The following is a 25,321-nucleotide window of genomic DNA, read 5'->3' as shown; positions in this document are numbered from 1 at the left end:
TATAAGAAATAAGAACTAAACACTAAACCAGAGGCTAACAATGGGCGGCTGGAGCTCAGTGGAAAGAGTTGTCCAGGGTTTCCCGCAGTGTATTAGAAGCCTGGTGGCCCGCCAGGCTTTATTTGCTTCCTCCCTGCTGGGTTGAGCCACCTTTGTTTATTTCTTATACACAGCTTGTTTATACACTGGCTGTGTTTCCATTAACCATATAATTGCACAAATTTAAATTACAAAAAATAAATAAATTCGTTTAATGGAAATACGGCAAATTAGAAAAAAAGTCATGTTTATTTTTTTAAATTTAAAATATTGTTGCGCTTGAGTGAGATAGTTTCTCGGTTGTATATAAATAGGTGTATTTTGCAAAACTGTAATGGAAACATCTTTTTTTGTTGCATCACACCAACCATGTGACCAATAGCTGGAGGTAATCACTGGCGCAAACCACAAAGAAGACGGGAAGAAGTTGGAAGGAGAATGATGGTTTTGGCCACCAGAGCTTTCACAGCAAGACACAATCATGTGTCATTCAAAAGTGTTGAATCCATAGCTAATCTGTAAAATGGCCGACTACAATTTCCCCAAAACGCCGCATACGTAGCCGCTCCCAAGTATGAGGGTCTTGGCCTGAATAAGACTCCAACATGTCCTCTGATGGCAGACAGATGATGAGCGCTAACTAGCATGAATGCTAGCGCTAGCTTTAATGATTTATCGCGTGGACAAGCTTACTCATGTGTGATGTTAATTTAATTTCTTATTTTACGCAATCGTGTAATTGTGTTTTTTCGACATTACCAGAGTATAGATAAAAATTTGCGAACATATGTAATGGAAACAAAGCTATTGATAGCAAAGACTGGACAAAGCTATGTTTATAGTTGATGCTTTGAGATGGGCAGAGGGGATGCGCCGCATGCTCATTGATTGCCAGGGCTGAGCTACCTCTCCTGAAACTCGGCACGGATCAAAGTACATCTCGCTGCAACAAACAGAAAGGGGCGGGGACGGACCACTGTCAGTCTCATACCTTTTTTGGAAATGGGACCATTGCACTCCGGAAGTGAAGGGGGCGCTATTTCCTATATTATCCGCGGCCTCCCGTTTTTATTTTCTTTTGAAATCTGTGATATATCTTCACCTTTAGGAAGATTTTCACTCTCAGCATGTATTTGAACTTCTCTCTTTTATTTACTTCAGCGCAGCTCACAGTTTTTAACGAATTCTGTAGCTTTCTGTGTACTTCTAAATCTGCTCTAGTCGTATCTTTTCGGGCCTGATACTGCCTCTAGTGGCGTGGGGGTGGTAACATAATTAATTTAATTACATTACTAAATCAGAATACCACAACGTTTTTATTATTTATTATTAATTCTGGCATTACTGGATGATATAGGAAATGGCGCCCCCTTCACTTCCGGAGTGCAATGGTCCCATTACCAAATAAGGTATGAGACTGACACTGGTCCGTCCCCGCCCCTTTCTGTTTGCTGCAGCGAGATCCTTCTCCACGGATCGCGCAAACCTTTTCACTCAAACCGGATGTCGACTGGGAGTGGCTTTATACGAACCCCGCATGAGAGCTACTTTCCGAAGCTGCACCAAGGTACACGTCAAGTATAAAAGCCTCTTATCAATTAACAAAAAATTATCAGCGCATAATTTTCGCCTCCTGGGACTCTATTTTATTTTTTTTAATTGCAGAAACAAAGGGACGTTCTAACTTAAAGCTCACGCTTATAAAACGAGTCGTTTGTATCTGTTTTCCATAAAAAAACATAAAACACTTTTGCAATAACTATGGCCGCTTTGCAACCGAATTTCATCTCTGTGGGACAATATCGTCTGTTTCTATCCTATTCTGGTTTTTCCCCCTTTCTTTCTTTCAACATTAAATTGCCGACAACTCCAGTCTGCAAAGACTGGATGTTCGTGGTAACGTCCACAAATGTCCCTGGTTGGCATCGTCAGTGGTGATTAATGTGGCAGATTTTAGTGTGACATAATACCCCAGCGAATGTGCAGTGGAAGTACAATTTTAAATGAAAAGTTGGCATTTAATGCACCAATAGCTACAAATTAGCACATTTCTATTATGAATCATTTCATAATCATCTCCAACTGCCTGAAATTACATTCAGAAAATAACTCGATTTAAACATATTTAATTTTATAAACCCAATCACAATGTCCTCCACAATGCAAAGAGTGACACCTGCTGGCCAAATTGAGCATTGGCAAATAAAATATCTTTACTGTGCTTGAAAAGTATCAGAAATTTTTTTTTCTAAGAAAAATCTACACATAGTCTGTTATTATTGACTGCAGATTAAACAAATAAATTCTACTGGCGTCTACAGATATTATTCAACGTTTTAGAGACAGGAATTGAAACAAGTTATCTGATGACAAATCAATGCCACCAACCTGATGGCTTCAGTCCTAAGCAGAAGCAACTTTTATTTTTTAACATCATATTATGTTCAATGACAGTCCTATGGATAAGCCACAGCACTACAGGAAGTAATATAAAAGTTCAATAAGACCCATGGTGATTTTTGATACGAGCCAAAGATGGGCGGTTTCCCAGGGCGGCATTTGAGGGTAGAGAGAGGGGCCACACAATCATCAAATGAAAACCTAAAATTTTTCTGTCAATTGCACCTTGAACAGGTTTGCTATTGCTGGAAGTTCAGTGAGTTGTGAGAGACTGTACGACTCATTGAGGTTGAGGTTATAATGTAAAAAGTTTAAGTGGTGTACATACTTTTGCAAGTCAATGTAAAAAAGTAAATAAAAAACTAGACAATTTGTGTAACATTTAAAAAAGAATATTTTATTTGTTTCAATTTGTATTCTTTTTTTATATCAATTTGCTATTATCATAAGTGGAATTGTCAACTTATATCTTTTTTAACAAGCTGGCATCCAGAACTTTTATTCCCCATCAAAACAACAGAGCCAGTAGAGTCAAGATCAAATATAATGACACATAAAAAAGGTAACGGTTCACATTTAGGTCTGGCTTATCTATACAAAAAAATATACATATTTGTTTAAAACAAACCAAATGAAACCACAGATAGGGCTGCAAAAATGTTATTTTTAACATAAAGTTATTTCTGAAAATGCTCCTTCAGGAACACTTCAGTACAGTAGTGTGTCCTCATTTGGTTGTGTGTGCAACTGTATCAGTAACATGTACAATATTCCATACTGTCTCACAGGTTTACTTCATAGAGTAAATACAAACATTGGAGACAAAATAAAAGCAGATAAAATTAAGGCTAGAGAGTTCAGTTGATTCAAGACAGGAGCATCAGTCGGTGACTTGACCGTCTCATCTGTTGTCAACTCTTGGAGTGCTGACTCACCGAACCAATCAAATCCAAATACATTCCTTCCTCTGACCAATCAGGTTGTTGGTCTTCTATGGCACCTCTTTGTCTGTCAGAGCTCGTCCTAAAAAACAAGCAGAGCCAGAAAAATAGTCTGATTCTACCTTAGGAGACACTTTAAGCTTTGAGTTGTAACTGAAAAGATGGCTACCTTTGCTGTGTTGTGTAACCGTGGTGACAGCTTCTCTAGCCGATGTCTGATGATGTCAGCGATTGTGTTTGCGTCCCGGCTGTTAATGTGCTCCCCACTGTGTTCATACTATAGTAACAAGTACAGGTTATTATTGTTCTAGTTGTAAAGTAGAACTGTTGAAACACAGGCGCCCTCTGCTGGGTGTGTCTCTGTCCTCACCCTCCGTGTTCCCAGGTTTGGGTAAAATCGGACCGTTGGGTAGGCGGTGATTCCAGCTGACTGACACGTCTGATGGTGAGCCTGACAGTCCACCTTCCCAGCCCGGACCTCCCCTTTAACCATCTGAGAACACAGAGAACCTTTAAAAGCTCAACAACATTTATGAGTCAAGTTACCACACACATTTGTTTTATTTTACCAACATGTTTCTCCAGACTGAATGTAATATCTGTTTCCTATCAGAAACAAACGACTAATTTTTAATCTAAATCTTCTCGGGGTAAGAATAATTTTGGGATGAACTGTTGATAAATGTGTCTCACCCGAGCCAGGATCTCAAACTCTGGGGCGAAGTGTTGGCAAGGTCCACACCAAGGGGCGTAAAAATCCAGAACCCAGTGATCCCGACCCGAAAGAACCTGGGATCTGAACATCTCTGGAGTCAGATCCACCGATGCTCTGGGCAAAGAACTACACACAACACCTAACTCCATTAACACGTTAACAAACCAAACATCGACTCTGGATTACTCATGAAACCTCAAATGAGGTCAAGAAGAAGAAATGTATTTAAGTTAGCAAGTAAGTGAGTAAGTATGTCAGTAAGTATTTAAGCACGTAATTAATATGTAAATAAGTAAGTATTCAAGCAAGTAAGTGCGTATTTAAGTAAGTAAATATGTAAATAAGTATTTAACCCCCGTATGGTCTTAGTGCGTCGCTCAGGAGAAGAGCAGCAAATGTCACGGTCGGAAAAAAAAACTTGGAAAAACGCACGTGAGTTCAGTCCAAATGACCCCATCTCTTAAGACCGTGGGAGGGTTAAGCAAGTAAGTATTTAAGTAAGTTAGTAAATAATTAAATAAGTATTTGAGAAAGAAAGAACTAAAACATAAAAAAACAAAGAAAGTAAGAAAGAAGGAAACTAGGAAGGATAATATGAAAGATAAGCAGGAGAAGAAGAAAGTAGTAGGGTGAAAATATGGGAATACAGAAATATACCTAAAAGAGCAAAAAAGAGAGAACAGAAGGTGGGAAGAAAAACATGTTGTTAAGAAGGAAGTCAAGCCGGATAAAGATGCTACCTGAGAGCCCATGCTCTGAGAGAATGCGAGTCTCTGTGCCAGCCATTGTAACTCCTGCAGAGAGAAACCGATCACTGTTCTTCTGTCTCTTCTCTTCAGAAGAAGAATTTGAGGCTGATTCTTCCACAGTGATCACTTACGTAAAGCGGTCTGGCTGCCTGGTGTTCCCAGTGTACAGGCGGACTTCAGGGTACGCCCTCACTCCCTGACTCTGGCAGAAGATCTGGAAGCGCTGACAGTCCACTGAACCCACCAGGATCTGACCTGAAACCATCTGCAACACAGAGACAGAGTAAGGAGAGACAGCTTTCACTGCACTTCCTCTCCTCTGATTCCTCTGGTGGGAAGCACACATCCATTAGCGGTTGTTTTAACTAATCATCATGCAAATAACCAGAAAACATTAGATCTGAACATGTCATCATTTAAGAGGAGTTGTTCAATTGAACTGTTCATAGTTATTGGGGCCACAGTCAATGGCTTTTGTCACTGTGGAAAACAGTTCTGTGTTCATCTTCTGTACGTGTGGTGGGACCTGGATTCTCTGTTCAACTTGTTCAATATTAATTAAACCGATTTAAAATTAAATGCACCTAAATAACATATGTGATTTGTATCATTACAAAAATTGACTGGTAAAAATAGTTGTGAATGAATTTCCTTCATGCTGTCATTCAAAATGACGGCATGAAGGAAATTCAACAAAAAATCTCTGACTTCAGTTATAAAAATGTTGTACATACCAAAAATGACTTAAAAGAAATTTGACTTTGTAATTTAATGACTTGAAATTCGGTGTATCGTCTCTTTAAGAACTCCTGCTCTTTCTAAAACTGCGCCTTCAGGAAGTCATCACAACATGGCTCCTCCATTGACCCTTTAACAATGTTTTTACCAGCATTGCACTGAGAAGTAGCTCCTATAATGAACTCAGCTAATGCACAGTTCCACCAGATGCTAGCTAATTGCTGCTAGCTAGTCTGAAGGAGCTTAGTGGGGGAGTCGCACGGGAACTACAGCTCTGAGGAGGAGCTTTGTCCTTGAAGGTGGAGCTAGGTTCCACCAGGCAATTTGCACAGCATAATGGTTGCCACGGGAGATTAAAAGATTCCTCAAACATGCATGACAGAATCAACAGTCTAGGGATGTTTCTGAAGCGGGAGTAATAAGATGTGAAGCTCAAAAAAGCCAATTTTACATAATACTGATCCCTTTAACCTCCTTTTGAATTTGTGTATTTGCCGTCATACCCGAGCCATGCGTCTCCACTCAGGCATCATGGCCTGACAGGGACCACACCAAGGAGCGTAGAAGTCCACCGCCCAGGTCTGCCCTGCAGCTCTGCCTGCAACATCACCACCCAACATGGTTAAAGCTTACATTGAATTGACACTAGTGCATTTCTACCAGAGCATGCTGAAGGAGTTTTAAGAGGATCTGAAAATGTTAAAGACATATTATTTTTGCCCCTCTTCTCCATATGACTGAACAATTTCCCTTACATTCATTTAAAGTTTGTACCTTTAACTTTCTCTGTGAAGCTGGAGGGATCAAGGACCAGCACAGATGGGCTGACCAGATCCTGGAGAAGCAAAAATAAAAGAAGAAAAGAAATCACCTTTCTGGTTACTTTCATAAAAGTAAAAACCAACACAGAACCCAATGGAAAGTTAAATATGACCTGTATGAACTCCAGGATGCCATCCGCTGAGTGGTGTCCTTCGTATTCGTGCATGGAGGAGCCGTTAAAGATGACCGTGGTGGGATACGCCTGGATGTTATACTGAAACACAAAGAGGGTGTTTCAGTGTTTTGTGCTCTGGGTGCACAAAACACCCAGAGGGTGTTTTGTGCACCCAGAGCACAAAACACCCTCTGGGTGTTTTGTGCTGGGTGTTTTTCCCTCAGCACAAAACACCCAGAGGGTCTGAGCCTACCATGGAGCACAAGTCATGGTGGACGGTGCAGTCCAAGGTGCCAAACTTCATCTGTCCAGCCAACTGGATGGAAGCTTTTCTCAGTTCAGGAAGTAAGGCTCGACATGGAGGACACCACTGCAACCAAGATGAATATTTTTAATCCACCAAATTGTGTAGAAACTGAGCTGTTTTTGGGTCAGATATAAATTGGATTAATATAATTATATTTCTTGACTGTTTCTCAGCATTGACATTACAAAAGAATATAAATCACATATACATAACACAAATACTTGCACTTCCAGTTACAAGTATTTGTGAGTGTTTGTCTTCTGGGTGTAGAACTAGAACCCGTCCATCATGCAAACAGAGATTTGGTGAATCTTTACACAGAAGACTGCAAACTACAAAACACGCTAAGGTTTTGGTCGTGTACAGCTAATGATGTGGTTCTTTTCAGGTTTCTTCCTGTGAATTTATAAAGCCACAGGAAATCTACAATCCTACATGTTACTAGACAGATAAAACCCAACTAAAAATAGCAACAGCATCTATTTTGAAACTGTTTTTAAAATCTCCAAGATTATATAAAAATCTAGAAATATATTATAACACAAATTATCAATTTGTTTTCCCAACCAGGTCTACTGAAAATAATAAATATTAATATTAGATTTTCTTAGTATTTTTGAAGAATTGCCATTTAAATGCAAGGCTTGGGCCAAAGGATTTGGGTTTCCTTCCTTAAGATTATCACAATAGTTCCGTAGAGTTCTGGCCCATTCCTCCTGACAGAACTGGAGGAATGGATCAGGAATGGGTTTGATCAGGTCTGTGGGTTGCCTTGATCAAACACACATTTTCTATGGAACTGAGATCAAGGTTTTGTGTTGCCTCTCCAAAACATTGAGTTTGTTCTTCTACAGCGGGATCTTTGCAGTCTCCTTTGGAAGCTTGGGTCTTTAAATGTTGCTTCAATTTTTGTTTTTTTTACATCATTTTCAATCCCTGTTCAAGAACTAACTAAGAAGTCAACTGCATATAATATTACCCCTTTAATAAATCTGAATTTGATCAAAGTACAATAAACTACCTAAAAATATTTCCTATCTCATTATTTTTTGGCATTTAACAAACAGAAATGATTTCAGTCTGCAGTTCCAGAAGGTTTTACAAACCGGAGCAAAGAAGTCAACGAGCCAGGGCTCCTTCCTGTTGGAGGGGAAGTTGTCTGGCCTTAGTGTTGTCACATGAGCGCGAACGCTATCCCTCGCAAAACCTACGATGTTGTACAATACGTCTTTCCCTGCATACGGACACAGGACACCACGGACATTCAGACACTCTGAAACAAACTGACTGCATTGAAAGAGGCAAACGGGCAGTAATAGGATTAAATAAAAGAGTTGCGGTACTGACCATGGTGGATCTCAAAGTCGTGGATTCCCAGTCCTTTAAAAACGGCCACACATGGTTTGTGGATGTACAGAGTCTGACACAGCTCAGAGTCTGCGACACAGTCCACTCTGCCGACCTGGACAGACAAACGGCCGGTTGGGACCGTCAGGCTGAGACTAGAAGCTAAGCAGAAAGGCCGCTTACCTGTATGTGATCGTTTCGAAGTAACGCTTGAAGCTTCTTGTATTCACTGGAGGCCGATTGGCCACTGAACATAAAACTGATCAGCCAGCGATGATGGGCCAGTTTCTTCTGCAAATAGTTACATTTCAACATTTATTGTACGGTACATAAAATCTGATTACGCAGCTGCTCTTGTGTTGTGTTTCTACCTTGAAACTGTCACTTGTCAGCAGTTCCAGATCAGGCAGATGATTAATGACCTGATTGTAGATCTCCCTGCTATCCAAAGTCTTCAGCCACTAAATTACATGAACGTGAACAGAATCATCGACATGAACCGAAGTATGACTCACTGCCTTTCCACCAATACGTCAGTCAGATACTAGCATGTTCTATCATACCAGTACGCTGCCTTGCTTTTCCAGAGAACTTCCAGGAGGGAACAAAGCAGTGGCTCCACTTGTCACCTGAAATAGAAGAATTAAAAAAATAATCAACTACACGTACCGTAAGAAACAACATTTACTTCATGTCAGCGGTATGTCTTACTTGAAAACTGTCGCAGAGCTGTTGCTGTGTAGTGCAGTCCATCCATCCCACCTTAACAAGACCGTCCTAAACGCAAACAACCGTCACTCAGACCAGAGATCTCTGCAAAGATTTTCGTGGGGTGCCACAAGGTTCAATCCTTGGATCTCTATTTAATATCTACATGCTCCTGAAAGCTCTGGTTCTAACAAGAAATGATATTAGTGAACTACGCAGATGATGCACAGCTCTATATTATGATGTCAGCAGGTGACTCCGAACCCATCCAAGCACTGACTTGCTTAGAGTAAATTAGTGTGTGTATGTGTGTTAACTTCCTTCAGCTGAATAGAAACAAAACTGAAGTTATTAGCTTTGAACTTAAAGAGAAATGATCTCGAGTCGGCACATGGCTTCAGTTATTACAGCTGTGTGGGTGATTAGTATTGTAGAGGGGATTTAGAAAATATTCCAAGACCACAATAAATGATTAATTTGGTGGTGAAATTAGTGAGGAGGGGACTTTATAGAGCTCAAGTATCATAGAACACCTCCTCAAATGAAACAACTTCATGTACACTTGTTGGAATAATGTCAAATAATGCAAAATGATACAAATCTGTGGTTGTACTAGGAAGAGAGGTTGCTTGATGAATAAAACTACGTTTTTTAATCATTTCTTATGGCTTATGTCCGACTGAAACACACTGTTATGACTGCTTATCAAGGTAACCTAACATTACTTGTCTACAGGTTTAAAACAATGACCAATTCAAGAATTTGGATATACCCCAGGCTGACTGTTTTGTTGTGCCTCCTTTTTTTCGGCTGATGATATTAAAATGTAGCCAATTCAGCTTTTTTCTCACCAACATTCCGGCAAGCTTCTGTCGTGTCCTGGGCTCCAAACAATCTGAGAAAGACAAGACACGTGTCAGCATGTAGAGCAGAAATTTACAAAATTATTAATGACATTTTTGCTGACAGGAGTGTATATGTGTGTGTGTTATTAGCCTAATATTTTGCATTGACAGCTGTGTCCAGTAAAGTCCATGTTACCTCCAGTATCAGAGCAGAAGGTGATAAGCCAGCCGAGTCCTGACGAGAACGCCTTCTCTATCTCAGTGAACACATTGCCTGGAGAGGAAGAGGGAATAAGCGGGTGAACAGAAAGAAACTCCTTCCAAGGTGTGTACAGAAGTGGTTTGAAATCAAAGAAACAAACTGTGAATTAAGAGAGAAGGGTTAAAGCTGACATCAGCAGGACAAAACTTTTCAAAAGCCAGAGATTCAAAGCCACAAAATTCTGACCAGTTCATCTTAGAACAACAAAACAGAAAACCTGCGTGCAACTTACTAAACGAAAGCAGTATAGAATTTACAATAAAGATGCATATTGTGTTGTTAATGGATGGTTGACAGAAAAGTTGGCAGATTTGAAATGTTTGGTCTGAAAATGGATGAAGGATGAGCTCACCCTGCCACAGCTCAGTGACTGTTGTAGTGATGAACTGCATGGAGAAGCGAACCAGGTTGTCTCTGTTCCTCTCCCCCGTGAATTTCTCCGGCCTCTGCAGAAACACACAGATCGATCAGAGGCTGGTCCTCACAGGATGAACTCTGCTTGTGGTGCATGTCAGTGAGAAGCAACTCTGATCTGGAGATTCACAAATCAGCAATGCGGCGTCTTCCCAGAGGCCGTCTGAAAGCTGGTGATTTTATTGGGACATTATAACCAGCTGCTTAGAAACAATAAAAACAAACATTACTTGAACTATACTTGAATGGCATGTTCTGACTTTTTTGGTTTTGATTGAGAAGTGGCTAAAAGAAATGTGCCTCTGTAGTCACGCTTTCATTGACCATATAAATGAGCAACTTGATATACCGAAAATAAATTAAGTTTAATGGACACACCTCAATTTTGTAAAAAACTTTCATCGTTTGATAGCATTTTTTATTTAATTAATATAAGTTACAATGACATTTAAATTCCCTTTGGGATCAATAAGGTATTTTTAAATTGAACTTTGAACTGAATTGAAAAAGTTTTGGCACTAAGATAAGGAGGTTTATTGGCCACATAAAAATTGGTTTATTTCGCAAAACTGTGATGGGAACACTTCTTTCGGCTGTTACTACTAGCGGGAAAGACAAGAAAGATGACCGGGAGTGGTTGGAGGATCGTGGTACAACATGTTTTTTGTTAATAGCGTGAACAAAATCACGTGTGATTTTAATTGCACTGGAAACACCACAAATTTGAAATTGTGTTTCTTCGACATAAATGGAATATTGACAAAGTTTTGCGCACATTTGTGATGGAAACGCAGCTTGTGTTGCATCGTATTCACACTCCTTGGAAAAAGGGAAGTTGTGGATGACTGATAAAGATTTACAAGACACTGTAAATCTTGTACATCTCCTTTGATTATTTTAATCAAAGGAGTTGATTAAAATAATTTACAATATTGAGTATGGTAGTAGTATAAATAAGCATATATAAAACAGACCTGTCCTGCTCTATAGATGTACAGGCTGGGATAGCTGTTGATGCCTTTCCTCCTGCACAGATGGTTGTTGTCTCCACAGTTCACCGCTCCAATCCGGATGACTCCGTCCATCTCCTTGGCAAACTCCCTCCACTGCGTCACATACAGAATACAGAAAACAATGTTAAGAGTTTGACGAAAGAAAGATTTACTTAATGATTAAGTTTACAAACACAGCATATCTGCCTTGTGTTTTGTTAGAAATCCAGCTGTAGTATATGAACCCTGAACTTGAGCCAAGTCAGCCACCACCGATATTTGGAGATTCATGAAAGGCTTATTGCATACACACTCAGGGCGCATTCCCTGTTTAGTCTCCTTTAATAGAACTCACTATAAAGTTTGGTTTGTTTGGGGGAGGTGTGAATGTGCAATCAAAGTCTGATGTGGACCAAAAAGCCTAACTCTGGTCTGTCTACAAACCTAGGTCTCGGTTTGGTTTACGTGAATTCTGCTAATAATTGCTTGACCATATAGTGGCGGAACTTTCACCCCCAGATTGTCTGTTGATAGATAAGTACCAAAAATAAATGAAACAAGACTGTGATGTCACAGCAAATTAAACATTTTTCTTTATAACAATGTAAATTCTACTTTCTTTAGCCCAAAACAAGTGCACCGATCGAAACCACTAAAGGTGGCAAACTTGTAGCAGCATGAAAATGTGGCAAGTAAACAGATTTTTAATCCCAAAATCAGCATATTCTTGTTTGTTTGTTTCTTTTTTTTTTAATAAGAGTCAGCTAGAAATTCAAGTGTGTTCAGAAACAGTAGACAACACACCTGAATTTCCCCAAGACTCCAGAGGCGTGTTTAGTGTGTCTATTTGTGTTGGTGTTTTATTACCGTTGGAGCCAGCTGGTGGCAGTGCGAGCATCGTGGGAAGTAGAAGTTGACAAACCAGATTTCTCCAGAGTTCACTGCTGCTTCTAGAACACAAACGCATAGAAGTTTACCCACCATTTTTAACCCACATGCTGGCAGTTCTCACCACTTTACTTGCAACAGTTTACTTCCTCATTTACTGCTTTTCGTTGTTGCTTTCTTTGTTAAAACCTTACCAAAGTCTCCGCTGTCCAAAGTGATAATCTCCAGATCATCATCGTAGATACCTGTAACAGACAGACCGATACATTAGTCGCAATACCATACAAACATCATGATAGGAGGAGTTGGTGGTTTAGAACAAAAACTATTTAAAGTGCTGGTAAATGTAGATGGGAGTCTTACCAAAGTCGTAGCGGTAGAAGTTCCAGCTCTCGTAGCGTCCTCCCTGCTGCTCGTCCAATCCCTTTTCTCCATATTTATCATATTTCTTTCTCAAGTCTTCATCTTTCAGCACTTCATACGCCCGATTCACCTTCAGGAACTTCTCGTGAGCCGAGGAGTCACCCTAAGCAATCGTTGGTCAGCATTAACGATGACAAGCAGACTTTAATCTACCAAAAATGTTTGAGATTTTTGGCTTTTCCTGTCTGTGACTCACAGGGTTTTTGTCGGGATGCATGGTGAGCGCCAGCTTCTTGAACGCCTGTCGGATCTCTCTTGTCGTCGCTTCCCTGCTGACCCCCAGCAGCTCGTAGTAGTCCGACTCCTTAGCACAAACCGCCGCCAGCAAGATGGCAAAGACGAAAACCAGCGACAGCGTGAGGATAACAGGCCTTAAGACCCTGTGGACGACTCTGGGCCCCATCTCTGGTCCTCCTACTGTAACCCCTAGAACCTGGTACTGAAGGAGAATATCCTCAATATTAATTTCCGTCATACAGGTGTCAACATTCTACCACCACCGCATGACTATATGATATTCTTCTATATTGTATAAACCCTCCAAGCAGATCCACTTTAGTCTCACTAGTCCAAAGGATATTTTTTCGAAATGTCTTGAGATTTATCAAGATATTTTTTGCTAATAGGATACAACTGGAAGTGGATATAATTAAAACTGGTTTTCAACAAAGGACTGCCGCCACGGACATGTGTAGTATGAATATTTGACTTGCGTTTTTGGCTGAACAACATGGGTTGAAAAAATAAAAAATAAAGTTGGTTTCTCGTGCCCACGACAGAATAATGTGAAATTAGACAAGAGATATAATCTACCTCGCCTTCCGTGAGTTTTTGAGTGACATTATCACATATATTTAGTGTTTTCAGAAAATTTCATTCACTTTCTGCAACCATTCTTTACAGTAGTAGTTTGTGAACATGGCTTGGCTGGCTACCAAAAGTATCTGTTGCCCACCAGAAACTGTACGCCCCATTTTTAAAGAAACTTTACAACTTTCAGCTTTCGAACTGAAGAAAATACACCGAATTCTACATCACAAAAAGGCAAACAACGTTTCTTTTAATCATAAACATCGCTCACAACTAAATGAAAACTATAGATCTCCACCTAATAAAATTACTCGCACAAGAATAAAACATTCCAGTACATTCGCTACTTGACCACTACAACAAGTTATAGAAAGAAAATGCAGTTATAACGACAATTCATTTCGACCCTGTTTAAATTCAAACTTTTGTTGAGGACAATAAATTTATCAACTTTCTGAAAAGCGTTATTTTCACAGAATAAAAAGCCTTCTTTAAAAGGCTAAGCTAAGCTAACTGGAACAAGAACTGCTTATTATCTTAATATCCTGTTAACCGCTACAGACAGGCACAGACGGTGCGGAATTGTGGTTAAAGCGAATATTTCCTCTAATGCTTACAAACGTTTTTTTACGGGAATAAAACCAAAGCTTTGTTACCTCCGAGGAGATTCAACACCTTCCAGCCTGCAGATGAAGATCCGCATCAGCATCCGGCTCATGCCGGTATCAAGTTGTTCACGCTAACGGGGCAACTTCCGTCTCTTTTCATTCAAAATAAAGTCTTGTGGATAACCGAAACGTTTAAAACAAAGTCGTGACTGCGTCGTTCAGTTCATAATTCGTTGCTTCCATGTAAGAGCCAGTAAAAGAAAGGGCTAACGTTTCCAAATAGGCACGGCTGAATTTGAACTTTTATTTTGACACGAAAACCTTTAAACTCACGGAAGCTAGCTCGAATATTTGTGGCACCTTGATGAAATTTGACGCTCCGCAACCACATGAAGATGACGTAAGGTATGGTGCGTTCGAAAATCGTGCCGTTTATAATTTCATATTTGGAAAACATTTGACCTTAAATTCTGATTTATCTGACACTCAACGAAGCACACACCCATTAAGTAATTATGTCTGTCTAAATTAAAAATTAACGACATTTTAAACAAAAAATTATTTTTTAATTGTGTTTCAAACCCATGGCCAGAAAATGATTGATGTTTGGTTGTAGTCCAAACATTTTGCCCAGATTTATTCCAAACGAGGAAGATGAAAGTTAAGTGTTATTTGTCATGTTTGCCAGGTGGTTTAAATACCATGGGCAACTAACATAATCACAATTTTTCAACCGCAAATGGACTTTGAAAGTCTTTAAGATTTATTTCTGCTTTTAGCTTAAAAGCCAACATATTCAAACAGGTAGAACATATATTATATGAGTACTTTAGTCTTGTATTATTATTATTATTATTATTACTTTACATATGATTAATTCGGAAAGAATTACTATGTCTTACTGTGCCCGGAAACACATTTTTAACATTTCTGAATATTTAAATTGTACGGGTAAGTGTTAAAAAACGATGCACTTGAACGTCTCACCGATGCCATCAGTTACATGCGCCGGAACTTTCTGTAGGCGAACCATCAGCTCACTCCAGCAATAATTTCAGCTCTCCGTGAACGAGCTGTGGTTCCCTCAAAAAGCGGGCATTAACCCGCTCAACTTCTCCACATTAGACCATTTAATAAAAAGAACCCATCAGAGGTTTGTGTGACAACAACAGGTAGTTTCAGTTAGTGAAGAGCTAGCTCTGCCGGCTGAGTTTGTTTGCCACTGGCCTATTTTCCCCCTTTCGTCACTTCCTACTTTTGAAACTCGCGGCTGTAGAAAAAGAAGAAAATGGAGTTACAAGGTACTGTAACTTTTATACAATCTTCATCGCGCGCTCTGCTAGTGTTAAAGTGGTTTTTCACTTAATGTTGTGTGCTCAAGAACACTGGAAGAAACTTTATGTCTTGCTATGAAACACACAACCATTACTCGCTCGTTTGGGATATTTTTGCTCTCTACCGTAATTGTGATCATTCCGCGCAATATATTTAGCTTTAAAATAACTCGGTGGTGGTTAGAAATGTTACTGACTTCCTTAAGTGAGGTGAGTATATAATATTGAGCCCCCTACGTCAGTACTTTACTCTGTGTGGAACCATCATTAGCTGAAGTCACAGCAGCTTCAAGTGTTCGGTTCTACCGTCTATCAGTGAGTCTGATTGGTTTCCTACATTTGCTTTCAAAAGCACTCATGTCTGGACATGCTCAGTTGGAATTTGGTCTTTGATTAGGCCATTATGACATGGTTTTGGTCTAATGTAACCAGATCACCTTCCACATGTTTGCTCTGTTCCTTAAATGACTTATAACAAGGTGTGAATGAGAGTCATTACGCCTTTCCTCATGACTTAACCCTGCTTCAGACTTGTGGTTGCCCTGGATTTCATTTAGAGACAACAGAGTGAAGGGGGCAGCATACAAATGCATGTGTGACTTTTCAAATGTGTGTTTGCATAAAGATTTATACAAACACTCCTTTTTGTGACTACAAACATTTTCACAGTGCTTGTGTTGGCCTACTAGAGGTAGGTGGAGTACCTAAAAACTATACTCAACTAAGAGTAGAACAACTTCAACATGTTTTTACTCAAGTAAGATTAAAAAGTAGCCGTCCAAGAAGTCACTCAAGTAAGAGTAAAAACATTTGACAAAAAAGTCTACTCAAGAAGAGCAAGTGATGAAATGATCAATCATTTAACATTTAAAAATTACTTAATTAGACAGACCAAAATATGAAGTTGAGTGGAAGTTTTGGTATTTTAAGTATGAAAATAATTCATATAAGTAATAATAAAAATAAGAAAATCAGGCAAGCGAGAACGTTTCCAAATCAGTTTCTTCCATTAAGAACTTTAACAAAAATTGGGTGAATTTTTGTTTTTCCATTCAGTTGGTAGAGAATGCAGAAATTTCACTCAAGTCAGAGTGGTGATACTTCATAATAAAATTACTCAAGTAAAAAGTTCAGGGTAGTAAAAATACTCTGAAAAGCAGATTTCTTTTCTTCAAAACAGTTACTGAATTACTAAACGTGAGTAAATCAATCAATCAATCAAATTTTATTTGCACAGCACATTTCAGCAGCAAGGCATTTCAAAGTGCTTTACATCATATCAAACACAGAAACACAAAGCAACACAGAATCAACAATCAAAACACGACAGTAAGTCAAGTTCCATCAATAAATTTGTAATTGATTACGTTTCAAATACAATCCTGAACAGGTGGGTTTTTAGTCGAGTTTGCATCCATAAAGATTTACCTGTTACACTCCTACTGTACATGTAAATAGTTATTACCCAACTCTGTGGCCTACAAAGTTAAACTTCAATGCTATACACTGAAGTTGCATTATTACAAAACATGAAAGATTCCTGTGGAATATAACCCTTGGTAATTATCCTGCTGTCGCTGTCTTCCAGTGGGCTCTGAACCGATGACTCTGGGTTCTCCCACCTCGCCAAAGCCGTCTTCCGGAGCTCAGTTTCTCCCCGGTTTCCTCCTGGGTGACCTGCCGGCACCGGCCACCCCACAGCCCCGCCCTTTCAGCCTGACCTCACCCCTCGCAGAGAGCCTGAGTGCAAGTCGAGGTCAGCAGAACAAAGCTGGATGTTGCTGTTGTTGTTGTGGTGGGTAGGCTGTGTGTTAATCTGGAGGTTTGTTTCAGGAAGCGCCAGTAGTGGAGGAGGTTCGGCCCCGCAGCCCGTCGTCCCCACGCCAAAAGATAAGAGCGGAGCGCCACCTGTCCGCAGCATCTACGACGACCTGGTCACCATGGGAACGCCGCTCAGTGCACTCAAGCAGGTTGGTACGCAGCCAGGTAAAAGAGTAGGACGACGAGACATCCAGGTGAACCGGAACAGAGCAGTTAGCAAAAAAGGCTTTAATTTGGCTAATCTAAGATCAGCTGCGTTTCCATTAACCATAGTAATGCGCAAATTGAAATTTGCTTAATGGAAACAAAATGGAAACACATTCTTTTCTAAATCACCAATTTAGAAAAGTATTGTGTTTTAAAAGAGGGGGCTACATGAGGTGGTTTTTCGAAAAGGAGGGTGTGCTGTGGTGGCGCAGAGGTTAAGCACAACTCACATAAGGAGGCTTACTCCTCGACGTGGCAATCGCAGGTTCGATTCCCGGTCTGGTGATCTTTACCGCATGTCTTCCATTTCTCTTTACCACCTTTCCGGTCTTAGCACTTTCAAATAAAGTGCTCCAAAAAAAATGCAATGGAAAGACTTTTTCCGCTTCACACCAGTCAAGCAGAGCTGATTCGACTGTTACCAGTAGTAACATCCGACTGTTACTCGCTAGTAACAGTCGGATGTTACTACTCGTGAAAACCACAAAGAAGACAACAGGAAGTGGTCGTCTTTGTAGTTTGTTGTTGGGTTTTTTGTACAAAGTTTACATCTGTTGCTGCCATGATTTTTACTGACTTGTTGCGTGAACAAGCGTCTTCACTGGTGATTTTAATATAAATTTTTACAAAATTGTGTTTTTTCAACATTAGCAGAATATCAACAAAGACTTGCACAAATTTGTAACGCAAACATAGCTGGTGTCTGATCTCTTAAGACATAAATGTCAACATTGGGTCTCTGTTTTGTTTCAGTCTTTTCCAGTCATGCAGTCTCCCCTCTCGGCACGCCAGGCCTCCACTCCAGGATCAGGTGCGTACTGATACACCCCTCACTGACTCAGTTATCATAAAGTGAACCCCGGCTTCCTGTGTCCAGTGTTCCAGCAGGGGTGCCTTTCTCCGGCGCAGGTGGATCCTTTCTACAGTCAGGGGGAGTCTCTGTCATCTGACGACCAGCTGGACCAGACCTGGGTCACGGTCTTTGGGTATTCATACTCCATCTCTTTCTAGCCTTTTAGCTTTGCAGTCGCTTGCAGAAATCTCTGGAAAATATTTTAATATACAGTGAACCCTTGTTTTTTGCGGGGGTCACGTTCCAAAAAGAACCCATGATAGGCGAAATCCGTGAAGTAGTAACCTTTATTTTTTTTACAATTATTATACAATTAAGTACTCCATAATACATTGAAACCAAATAACAAAACCTTTTCACAGGCCCAAACATTTGTTTAACAAAGAAAAGTACTGTATAAACGTTTTTTGTTTTTTTTTTACAAATAACTACTGTACTGTAAAATAATAATTTTAATCATCAATACGAACTGAAGGCTTCAAATTGCAGGGATCAGCACCGCCCCACCGCGACCCGAGTCATTGGATTAGAACGAGAGAAAATGAAAATGATTAAGAAAAAAAATACAAAGTACAGTAGGACAAATAGTGACTCGCGTGTATTTCACTGCTCTTCTGACTGAGCCGCTGCATCCTGACTCCACTCTGTAGCGTTTTTGTTCTTCTACAGCCCACGGTGCAGGTGTGTTTTTGTTCGAGAGAAGAAATAGTTATCGGTAGTTGTTGTCACTCTTTTTTCTTCTGGGCAAAAAGATTCTTAAATCTGGCAAGCTGATTTACGTACGTGTACATATTAAACCGCAGCGTTATTGACACACAGGTAGAGAAGAAGCAGAGAGACTGTTTGGCCAATCAGAATGTAGAACACAATGCACGAGGCAAATCCGTGAAAGGTGAACCGCGATATTGCGAGGGTTCACTGTACTCCGTTTTTGGTCATGTTACGATCATAAAGAAAAAAGTATGAAAGCACTTTGACTGCAGCAGTATAGTAAGTCACTGATGTGTGTTTCAGTTTTCCTCCAGCCTCAGCGTCCTACATCCTGCTGCAGTTCGCTCAGTATGGAAACATTCTCAAACACACGGTGAGAGCAGCTAGTTACTGGTTTTAGTGGTTTCTCTCAGCTACAAACTGATTGACTGACACACACACAAACTGGTGATGTGTTTGCAGATGGCGTCTCCTGGGAACTGGATGCACCTCCAGTACCAGTCCAGACTGCAGGCCAGGAAAGCCCTGTCCAAAGACGGGAAGGTGTTCGGAGATTCCATCATGGTGGGAGTTAAGCCCTGCATAGACAAGGTGCGTTCCTGCTGTTACCCAGCATGCCATCTGTTTCACTTAAATTCGAGGTTTGACCCTTCATTGTTTCTCCCAGAGTGTGATGGGGAGCAGTGAAGCCGTCTCTCCGCCCCTCTCCGTCTCCTCCTCTGCTCTCCCCTCCACCCCTCGGTCCGCCATCCGGCCCCTCAGCGCCTCCTACAGGAGCTCCGGCAGCGACTACCAGGTGACTTCACATCTCCATCTCACTCTGTCTGCATTTCCATTCACCTTAAAATTGCGCAAGTTGGAATTACGAAAATGAATTTGCTTAATGAAAAGGTGTTTTGTGGCTTTTCTATGTCAGTGCATTAGGGTCATTGTCCATTGCCGGAAGCCCGTTGAAAGACTGTTTACATCGTTTTAAACTGCGTGATTGTGAGCGTGAGTGGGAATAAAAATACCAATAGGTATTTCGTTCCATATAACAGTGTAACCGGAAAACCTTTTATGGTTGCAAAAGCAAGAACCCCCCACTTGATGACTGTGTTTCTGTGTGTGAAGATGTAAAACACTTTGAAATGCCTTGCTGCTGAAATGTGCTACACAAATAAAATGTGATTGATTGATTATACATAGAAAAAAAAGGATGAGTATATATCAGCCAAAAATATCTCAGAAATCTACAAAAAACAAGAAAATCTCTGTATTTGAAAAGTCGAAAATTTGCTAGAAAGAACTCCGAAATGAAGAGATCAATCTCAGAAATTTTCTAGAAAAAAAACGTGGAAATTTCTGAGTTTGAAAATTTGCAAATTTGCTTGAAAAAAATAAGAAAACCTAGTTTTCTTTCTAGAAAACTAAAAAAAACTTAGTTTTCTAAGTTTTTCTTATCTCAAAATTTCTGAGTATTTTGGAGGAAATTTACTACCATCTACATCTATTTATTTCTTTGTTTTAGTCTACTACACCGTCATATTTTTTGGCCATATCAAAATTATTGTATTTTGCAAAGCTGCAATGGAAACACTTTTGTCACATCACACAAGTCATATAATCAACACTTGGGTCAGCAAAGGATGATGGTCCGGTTTTAACGATCTGTTGTGTGAGCAAACATATTCACGTGGGATTTTCATTTAATTTCTTATTTAACGGAAACACCGCGACGCCAAAATTGTGTTTATCGACATTAGTTAAACACCAAAGTTTTGCGCACACTTGTAGTGGAAACGCATCTTCTGTCTCTGCATGCAGAATCGTTCTCAATCGCCTCAGCTTGAACATCTGTGTACATCTGTCCACGCTCAGGTGGTGACGGACAGACAGACGCCCAGGAAGGACGACAGCTTTGTTTCCAAAGCAATGGAGTACATGTTTGGCTGGTGATGAGAGAGGAATATACGCAGATAGAGAACAGGATTCACTACAGTGTGTGTGTGTGTGTGTGTGTGTGTGTGTGTGTGTGTGTGTGTGTGTGTGTGTGTGTGTGTGTGTGTGTGTGCGAGAGAGAGACGGTTGGAGAATCTCTGTCTGCTTTTTTTTTATCATGATTTTTTAATGTCTTTTCTCAATAAAGTTTGTCCTTTTCTTTAATCCAGTCGAGTCATTTCATTTTAATTGGGCACAAGGTGGCAACGCAGTCAAGGTGACCGCTGGATACGGACACCAGCCCCCACATGACCGGGCAAAGGGATGGACGGACAGACGGATACATGGATGTAAATAAGATAGAAAGATTAGAATTTAAAAACAAGTAAAATCAGCTTTTTGTGATGATGATGCAGGTTTTATCAGGTAAGGGGAGATTCTAACTGCTGAGGGAAAACATGTCTGTTGCCGGGAGTAACCAGGCATGTGTCGGGACAGGGTGTCCACACATATTTCAGAATAACTCAGGTTCACTCCGACATATTTTAGGCTGTATAATGGAGAACTTAGACCCTCCTCCTGGCTCTGGTTGGTTGTTTCTGACTGAGCTGTATATTTTTGCAGTTTGCATTGGGGGAAGGCAAAGACTACCTGTCACATATTATACGACACATTTTATCTGCTTTTTTAATTATTATTATTTTATCCACAATCTTTTCTGATTCAGTTAGTCAATTATTTCCTTCTTGCTTTTTACTTGTTTTTAATAGATTTTTAATCTCTTACTCTTGATTTTTCTGTAAAGCATCTTGAATAGTCTTGTACACCAAATGTGTTGCACAAATAAATTTCCCTTATACCGTCACGACATAATCACAGTTATATATGTATTTTATTTTTCTTTCTTTTTGGGGGGGAGCTAAAATTCTAGATTTTAGTATTTAAATATCTAAAGTGGTGCTGCAGTGATTATGTGTTTTTAGCCAACGGTGCAATTCAAGGCGGGAGAACAATAAATCCCTCAAAACATAACTGAAAAAAAAAAAAAAAAGTCCCTGCAAAGAAAAGCGGGTGTAGCAGATTCTCCTTTTAATCAGAAAGAGTGATGTGACCAGTAGATGGCGCTATAAACTTTATGACACGTTCTCCAGGCGGTTAAGAAGACCAGTGAGCTACATATAAGAAGACATCCTCGGAAAGGAACTTAGGAAAGTATTTTCACACAGGATAAAGGAGGTTCTTAGAGAAATAGCTGAAAATAAGTATTTAAATTTAAGAAAAAACTGAAGATCATAAAGCAAACGAGCTGGCATCACACCCTCTGTTAGCTTTCATAGCGAGTTGAGCAACATTTTTCTCACAGGGAGGTGCTCCTTTGTGCTCCAACTGTTTATACAGACACATGTTGTTGTTTGGATGAATGACTAACAGAAGGTGAGTCGCAGCTCGCTGATGAATCTGCTCACAGTGTGGAAGTGGCTTAATCTCGTGTCTTTACGTCTTAAAGCGTTACATGTGAGTAATGGATCTCTACAGCTCCTCCAGAGTTACCACAAGCCTCTTGTCTTCTTCTCTGATTGATGTTGTCCTCATCAGGCATGTCTGTGTGAGCGGATGGTTTTGCGGTTGTGACACCGTTTTCGGAGCTGGGCCATGGTTTTCATGGCAAACCAATTTCTCAAGTAGGAACATTACAACCCAAGTAATAGAAAGAAACCATAACAAATCATTTCAGAAATTAAGTTACGCGTAATAATGTGAAATGACACCAGGAAAAAGTATCGAACGCTCGCAAAAAAAAGGGGGAAGTAGGCCAACACGCCAGCTGAGATCTATCAGTGATTAGAAAACCGTCCAGCTGGTTCGGTCCAAACGGGTAGATGGATGGGTACTTTGACTAGGAGCTGCAGCTTTGTGCTCAGGCATCTGGAATGTTTCGAGATCAGTCCACAACCTCAGGTTTCACCGTATCTATTACGGCTCATTCTAAAATAAACTGGAGCAGAGGTATGAAGGTCGATGAGTCTGAAGTTCCTGTTGTAGCGTAGAGAGGATGAAGGTGGGTTGCAGGACGGATAATAAAGCGTTGGATTCAATACAGATTTCTTGTCTTTGCATACATACACATACACACACTCCACACTAAGATCATCAAATGCTAATGTCTGACAAAGAAAGCATGTGTGAATACAAAAAACAAGCAGTTTTCAAATTACAGTTTATGTATGACGGGATAAAAGCTGCCCAAACCTACCTGGCCCTGAAAAGTTGTTTACGCCCTACACCTGCAGACTGGCTGTCTCACCCTCAGCAGCACTGTGTCCATGATGACCTGCAATGAGCTTTTTACATCTCTGCAGAGAAACTTTGACCCACCAAGCCTCCATTTTGCTCAAGACGGTGGCAAATATTCTGTCACCCCGAGGTAAAGAAGCCTGGTGTTTTCTGGGAAATGTGAGACGGGTCTTTGGCTGTTTTGTTTTGTTTGCTCAGCACATGTTTTGGCCTCAGAACATTACCATGGCTGCCATCTCTGCCCAGCCTGTCTTTCTTCTTCCTCACTGTTTCATGTTATCTCCATTTGTAGGTAGCGGTTCACACTGTGGTCCATTGGAACCCTGAAGCTTTAGATATGACTTTGTAAAAAATTTTACAAACTGATGGATTTCAGAGACTTCGTTTCTCATCTTGGATTTTTTTAAAGCTGCAGTATGTAACTTTTTACAATTTTTTTTACCGTTTTTAAAACTGTCACCATGTTGCGACAATATGGTATGAGACAGATAATCTGTAAGTCTCCTCCAGCTACTGCCTGAGCTACTATTGCTGTCTGAAGAAATACACCGCTCCCGGCCAAAAGCAACCAATCAGAGCCAGGAGGAGGGGCTCAGCGCTGTCAATCATACTCATGTACTTGCTGCTAAATGTGGTAATGGTGGCGAAAGTACTCATTGTTTCTGGAAAACTTTATGCCCCATCATCTGTGGCCATGCTAACTAGCTTTAGCACTCTTTGCTAGCTGCAGCGTAGCAGACAGTGACCGGTAGCGCCACACAGAGAGTGATTGACACCACTAAGACCCTCCTCCTGGCTCTGATTGGTTGTTTCTAGATAGAAAGGCAGAGGAGCTCGATTATTTTTTTTTCACAAATTATCTGTCTCATACCATACTGTCACAACACAGTGACAGTTTCAACAAATATGTAAAAAATATTTTTTTTTAAATAAAAGTTACATATACTTATTCACAGTGTATGCGTTGAACAAGGGGGGCAACTACATTTCCACATAGGATGAGGTTGGGTTGGAAAGCTTGTTTCTAAATGTTACCATCGTTTGAAAACTGATGGCCAGTATATTTCCTGAACTTATCTTCGACCCATATTAAAAATTTGTACGATGAGCTGAAGAAACACAAAAGGATAGGGAGGAAAAAAACTTGAAAGCGGACAAAGACAATATTAAAGGTTGTACATTTCTTCAACATCACTGAATGTGTCACCCGGTCGACCTGCAGCCCTGAAACTAATTACAGTTGGTGTGTCTTATCCCAAACAACATATGGCCTCCTTTTGGTCTCTGCAGCAACGAGTGCGGCTCAAACGATTAGAGCAGGCCACTCAACCTGTAACTGCTCTTGACTCGGAGCAGAAAGGAAGCTGGCAGAGAAACAACAGACAGGGGAGGGGGGGGGAGTTGGACCTCGCCTGGCCTGACAAAAACAGGCAGACGACAGGGAAACCACCCTGAATGGCCTACTTTCAACCCAACCAGAGCAGGTTGAGTTGAAAGTAGGTCCTTTACGTTAAAGTACACCTACTCTGCAAGTCAAGCTTCTGTTTAACTAAATCTAGGTAAAACACAACTAAGGACAATCCAGAATGCTAAGCATTTATCTAGAAACAATTTGGTTTTCTCAGAATAAACCACATGGCATGCTGCAGGTGCACACATTTTGGTATTAACTGGTAGGTTTGAGCTCTTTATACATTGTTGGGACTAATCTGAAGGGAATGCATCGGGCAGAAGAAGAGTTTTATAAAAAAAAAAAAAACCTGACTAAAAATGAACACTGTGGATTGTTCATAATAATGAAATCAGAACATTTTAGTCTGGGCTGGTCCGCGTCATGACTTTGATATTGGGAAATTTCTCCTGCAATCTAAGCGTTGTTGTGTCGTCACATGCGGCCTTCAGTGCTTTTGCTGGATAATGAATGAAAGTGAAAGAGGAATTTACAGGAATATTGACACCAAATGAGCTAACAAACAGAAAAAATCTAGCATAATATGGTCTTCTCTTAATTGACAAACTATATTTGAAGTGAGTTTTGTTCATTCTACCGAAAGGTC

At 40.3% G+C, this 25,321-nt stretch overlaps 2 protein-coding genes across 2 annotated transcripts; one reads left to right on the top strand and one right to left on the bottom strand.

Moving 5' to 3' along the window:
- Positions 1 to 2,815: 2,815 nt before the first annotated feature.
- dnajc10 (DnaJ (Hsp40) homolog, subfamily C, member 10) lies at positions 2,816 to 14,280 on the bottom strand. The gene is made up of 25 exons (XM_032567385.1): positions 14,172 to 14,280; positions 12,902 to 13,144; positions 12,646 to 12,808; positions 12,477 to 12,527; positions 12,262 to 12,344; positions 11,377 to 11,508; positions 10,341 to 10,434; positions 9,923 to 10,000; positions 9,733 to 9,776; positions 8,885 to 8,950; positions 8,737 to 8,802; positions 8,545 to 8,634; positions 8,357 to 8,464; positions 8,174 to 8,288; positions 7,933 to 8,060; positions 6,773 to 6,889; positions 6,517 to 6,618; positions 6,357 to 6,417; positions 6,086 to 6,180; positions 4,976 to 5,109; positions 4,836 to 4,889; positions 4,074 to 4,221; positions 3,751 to 3,873; positions 3,550 to 3,657; positions 2,816 to 3,462 (listed from the first exon to the last, which is right to left on the bottom strand). The coding sequence occupies exons 2-25, from the start codon at positions 13,106 to 13,108 to the stop codon at positions 3,451 to 3,453; spliced, it is 2,379 nt and encodes a 792-aa protein (XP_032423276.1). The 5' UTR covers positions 13,109 to 13,144; positions 14,172 to 14,280; the 3' UTR covers positions 2,816 to 3,450.
- An 845-nt stretch (positions 14,281 to 15,125) lies between these two features.
- nup35 (nucleoporin 35) lies at positions 15,126 to 21,194 on the top strand. Its single transcript, XM_032568809.1, has 9 exons — positions 15,126 to 15,424; positions 17,046 to 17,213; positions 17,291 to 17,427; positions 18,239 to 18,296; positions 18,363 to 18,471; positions 19,353 to 19,422; positions 19,512 to 19,640; positions 19,717 to 19,845; positions 20,910 to 21,194. The coding sequence occupies exons 1-9, from the start codon at positions 15,412 to 15,414 to the stop codon at positions 20,985 to 20,987; spliced, it is 891 nt and encodes a 296-aa protein (XP_032424700.1). The 5' UTR covers positions 15,126 to 15,411; the 3' UTR covers positions 20,988 to 21,194.
- Positions 21,195 to 25,321: the final 4,127 nt, after the last annotated feature.

Source organism: Xiphophorus hellerii, chromosome 7 (assembly GCF_003331165.1).
Source record: "Xiphophorus hellerii strain 12219 chromosome 7, Xiphophorus_hellerii-4.1, whole genome shotgun sequence".
NCBI lineage: Eukaryota > Metazoa > Chordata > Actinopteri > Cyprinodontiformes > Poeciliidae > Xiphophorus > Xiphophorus hellerii.
Note: the sequence above shows the minus strand (reverse complement) of the source record. Positions and strands in the feature narration are given on the sequence as shown.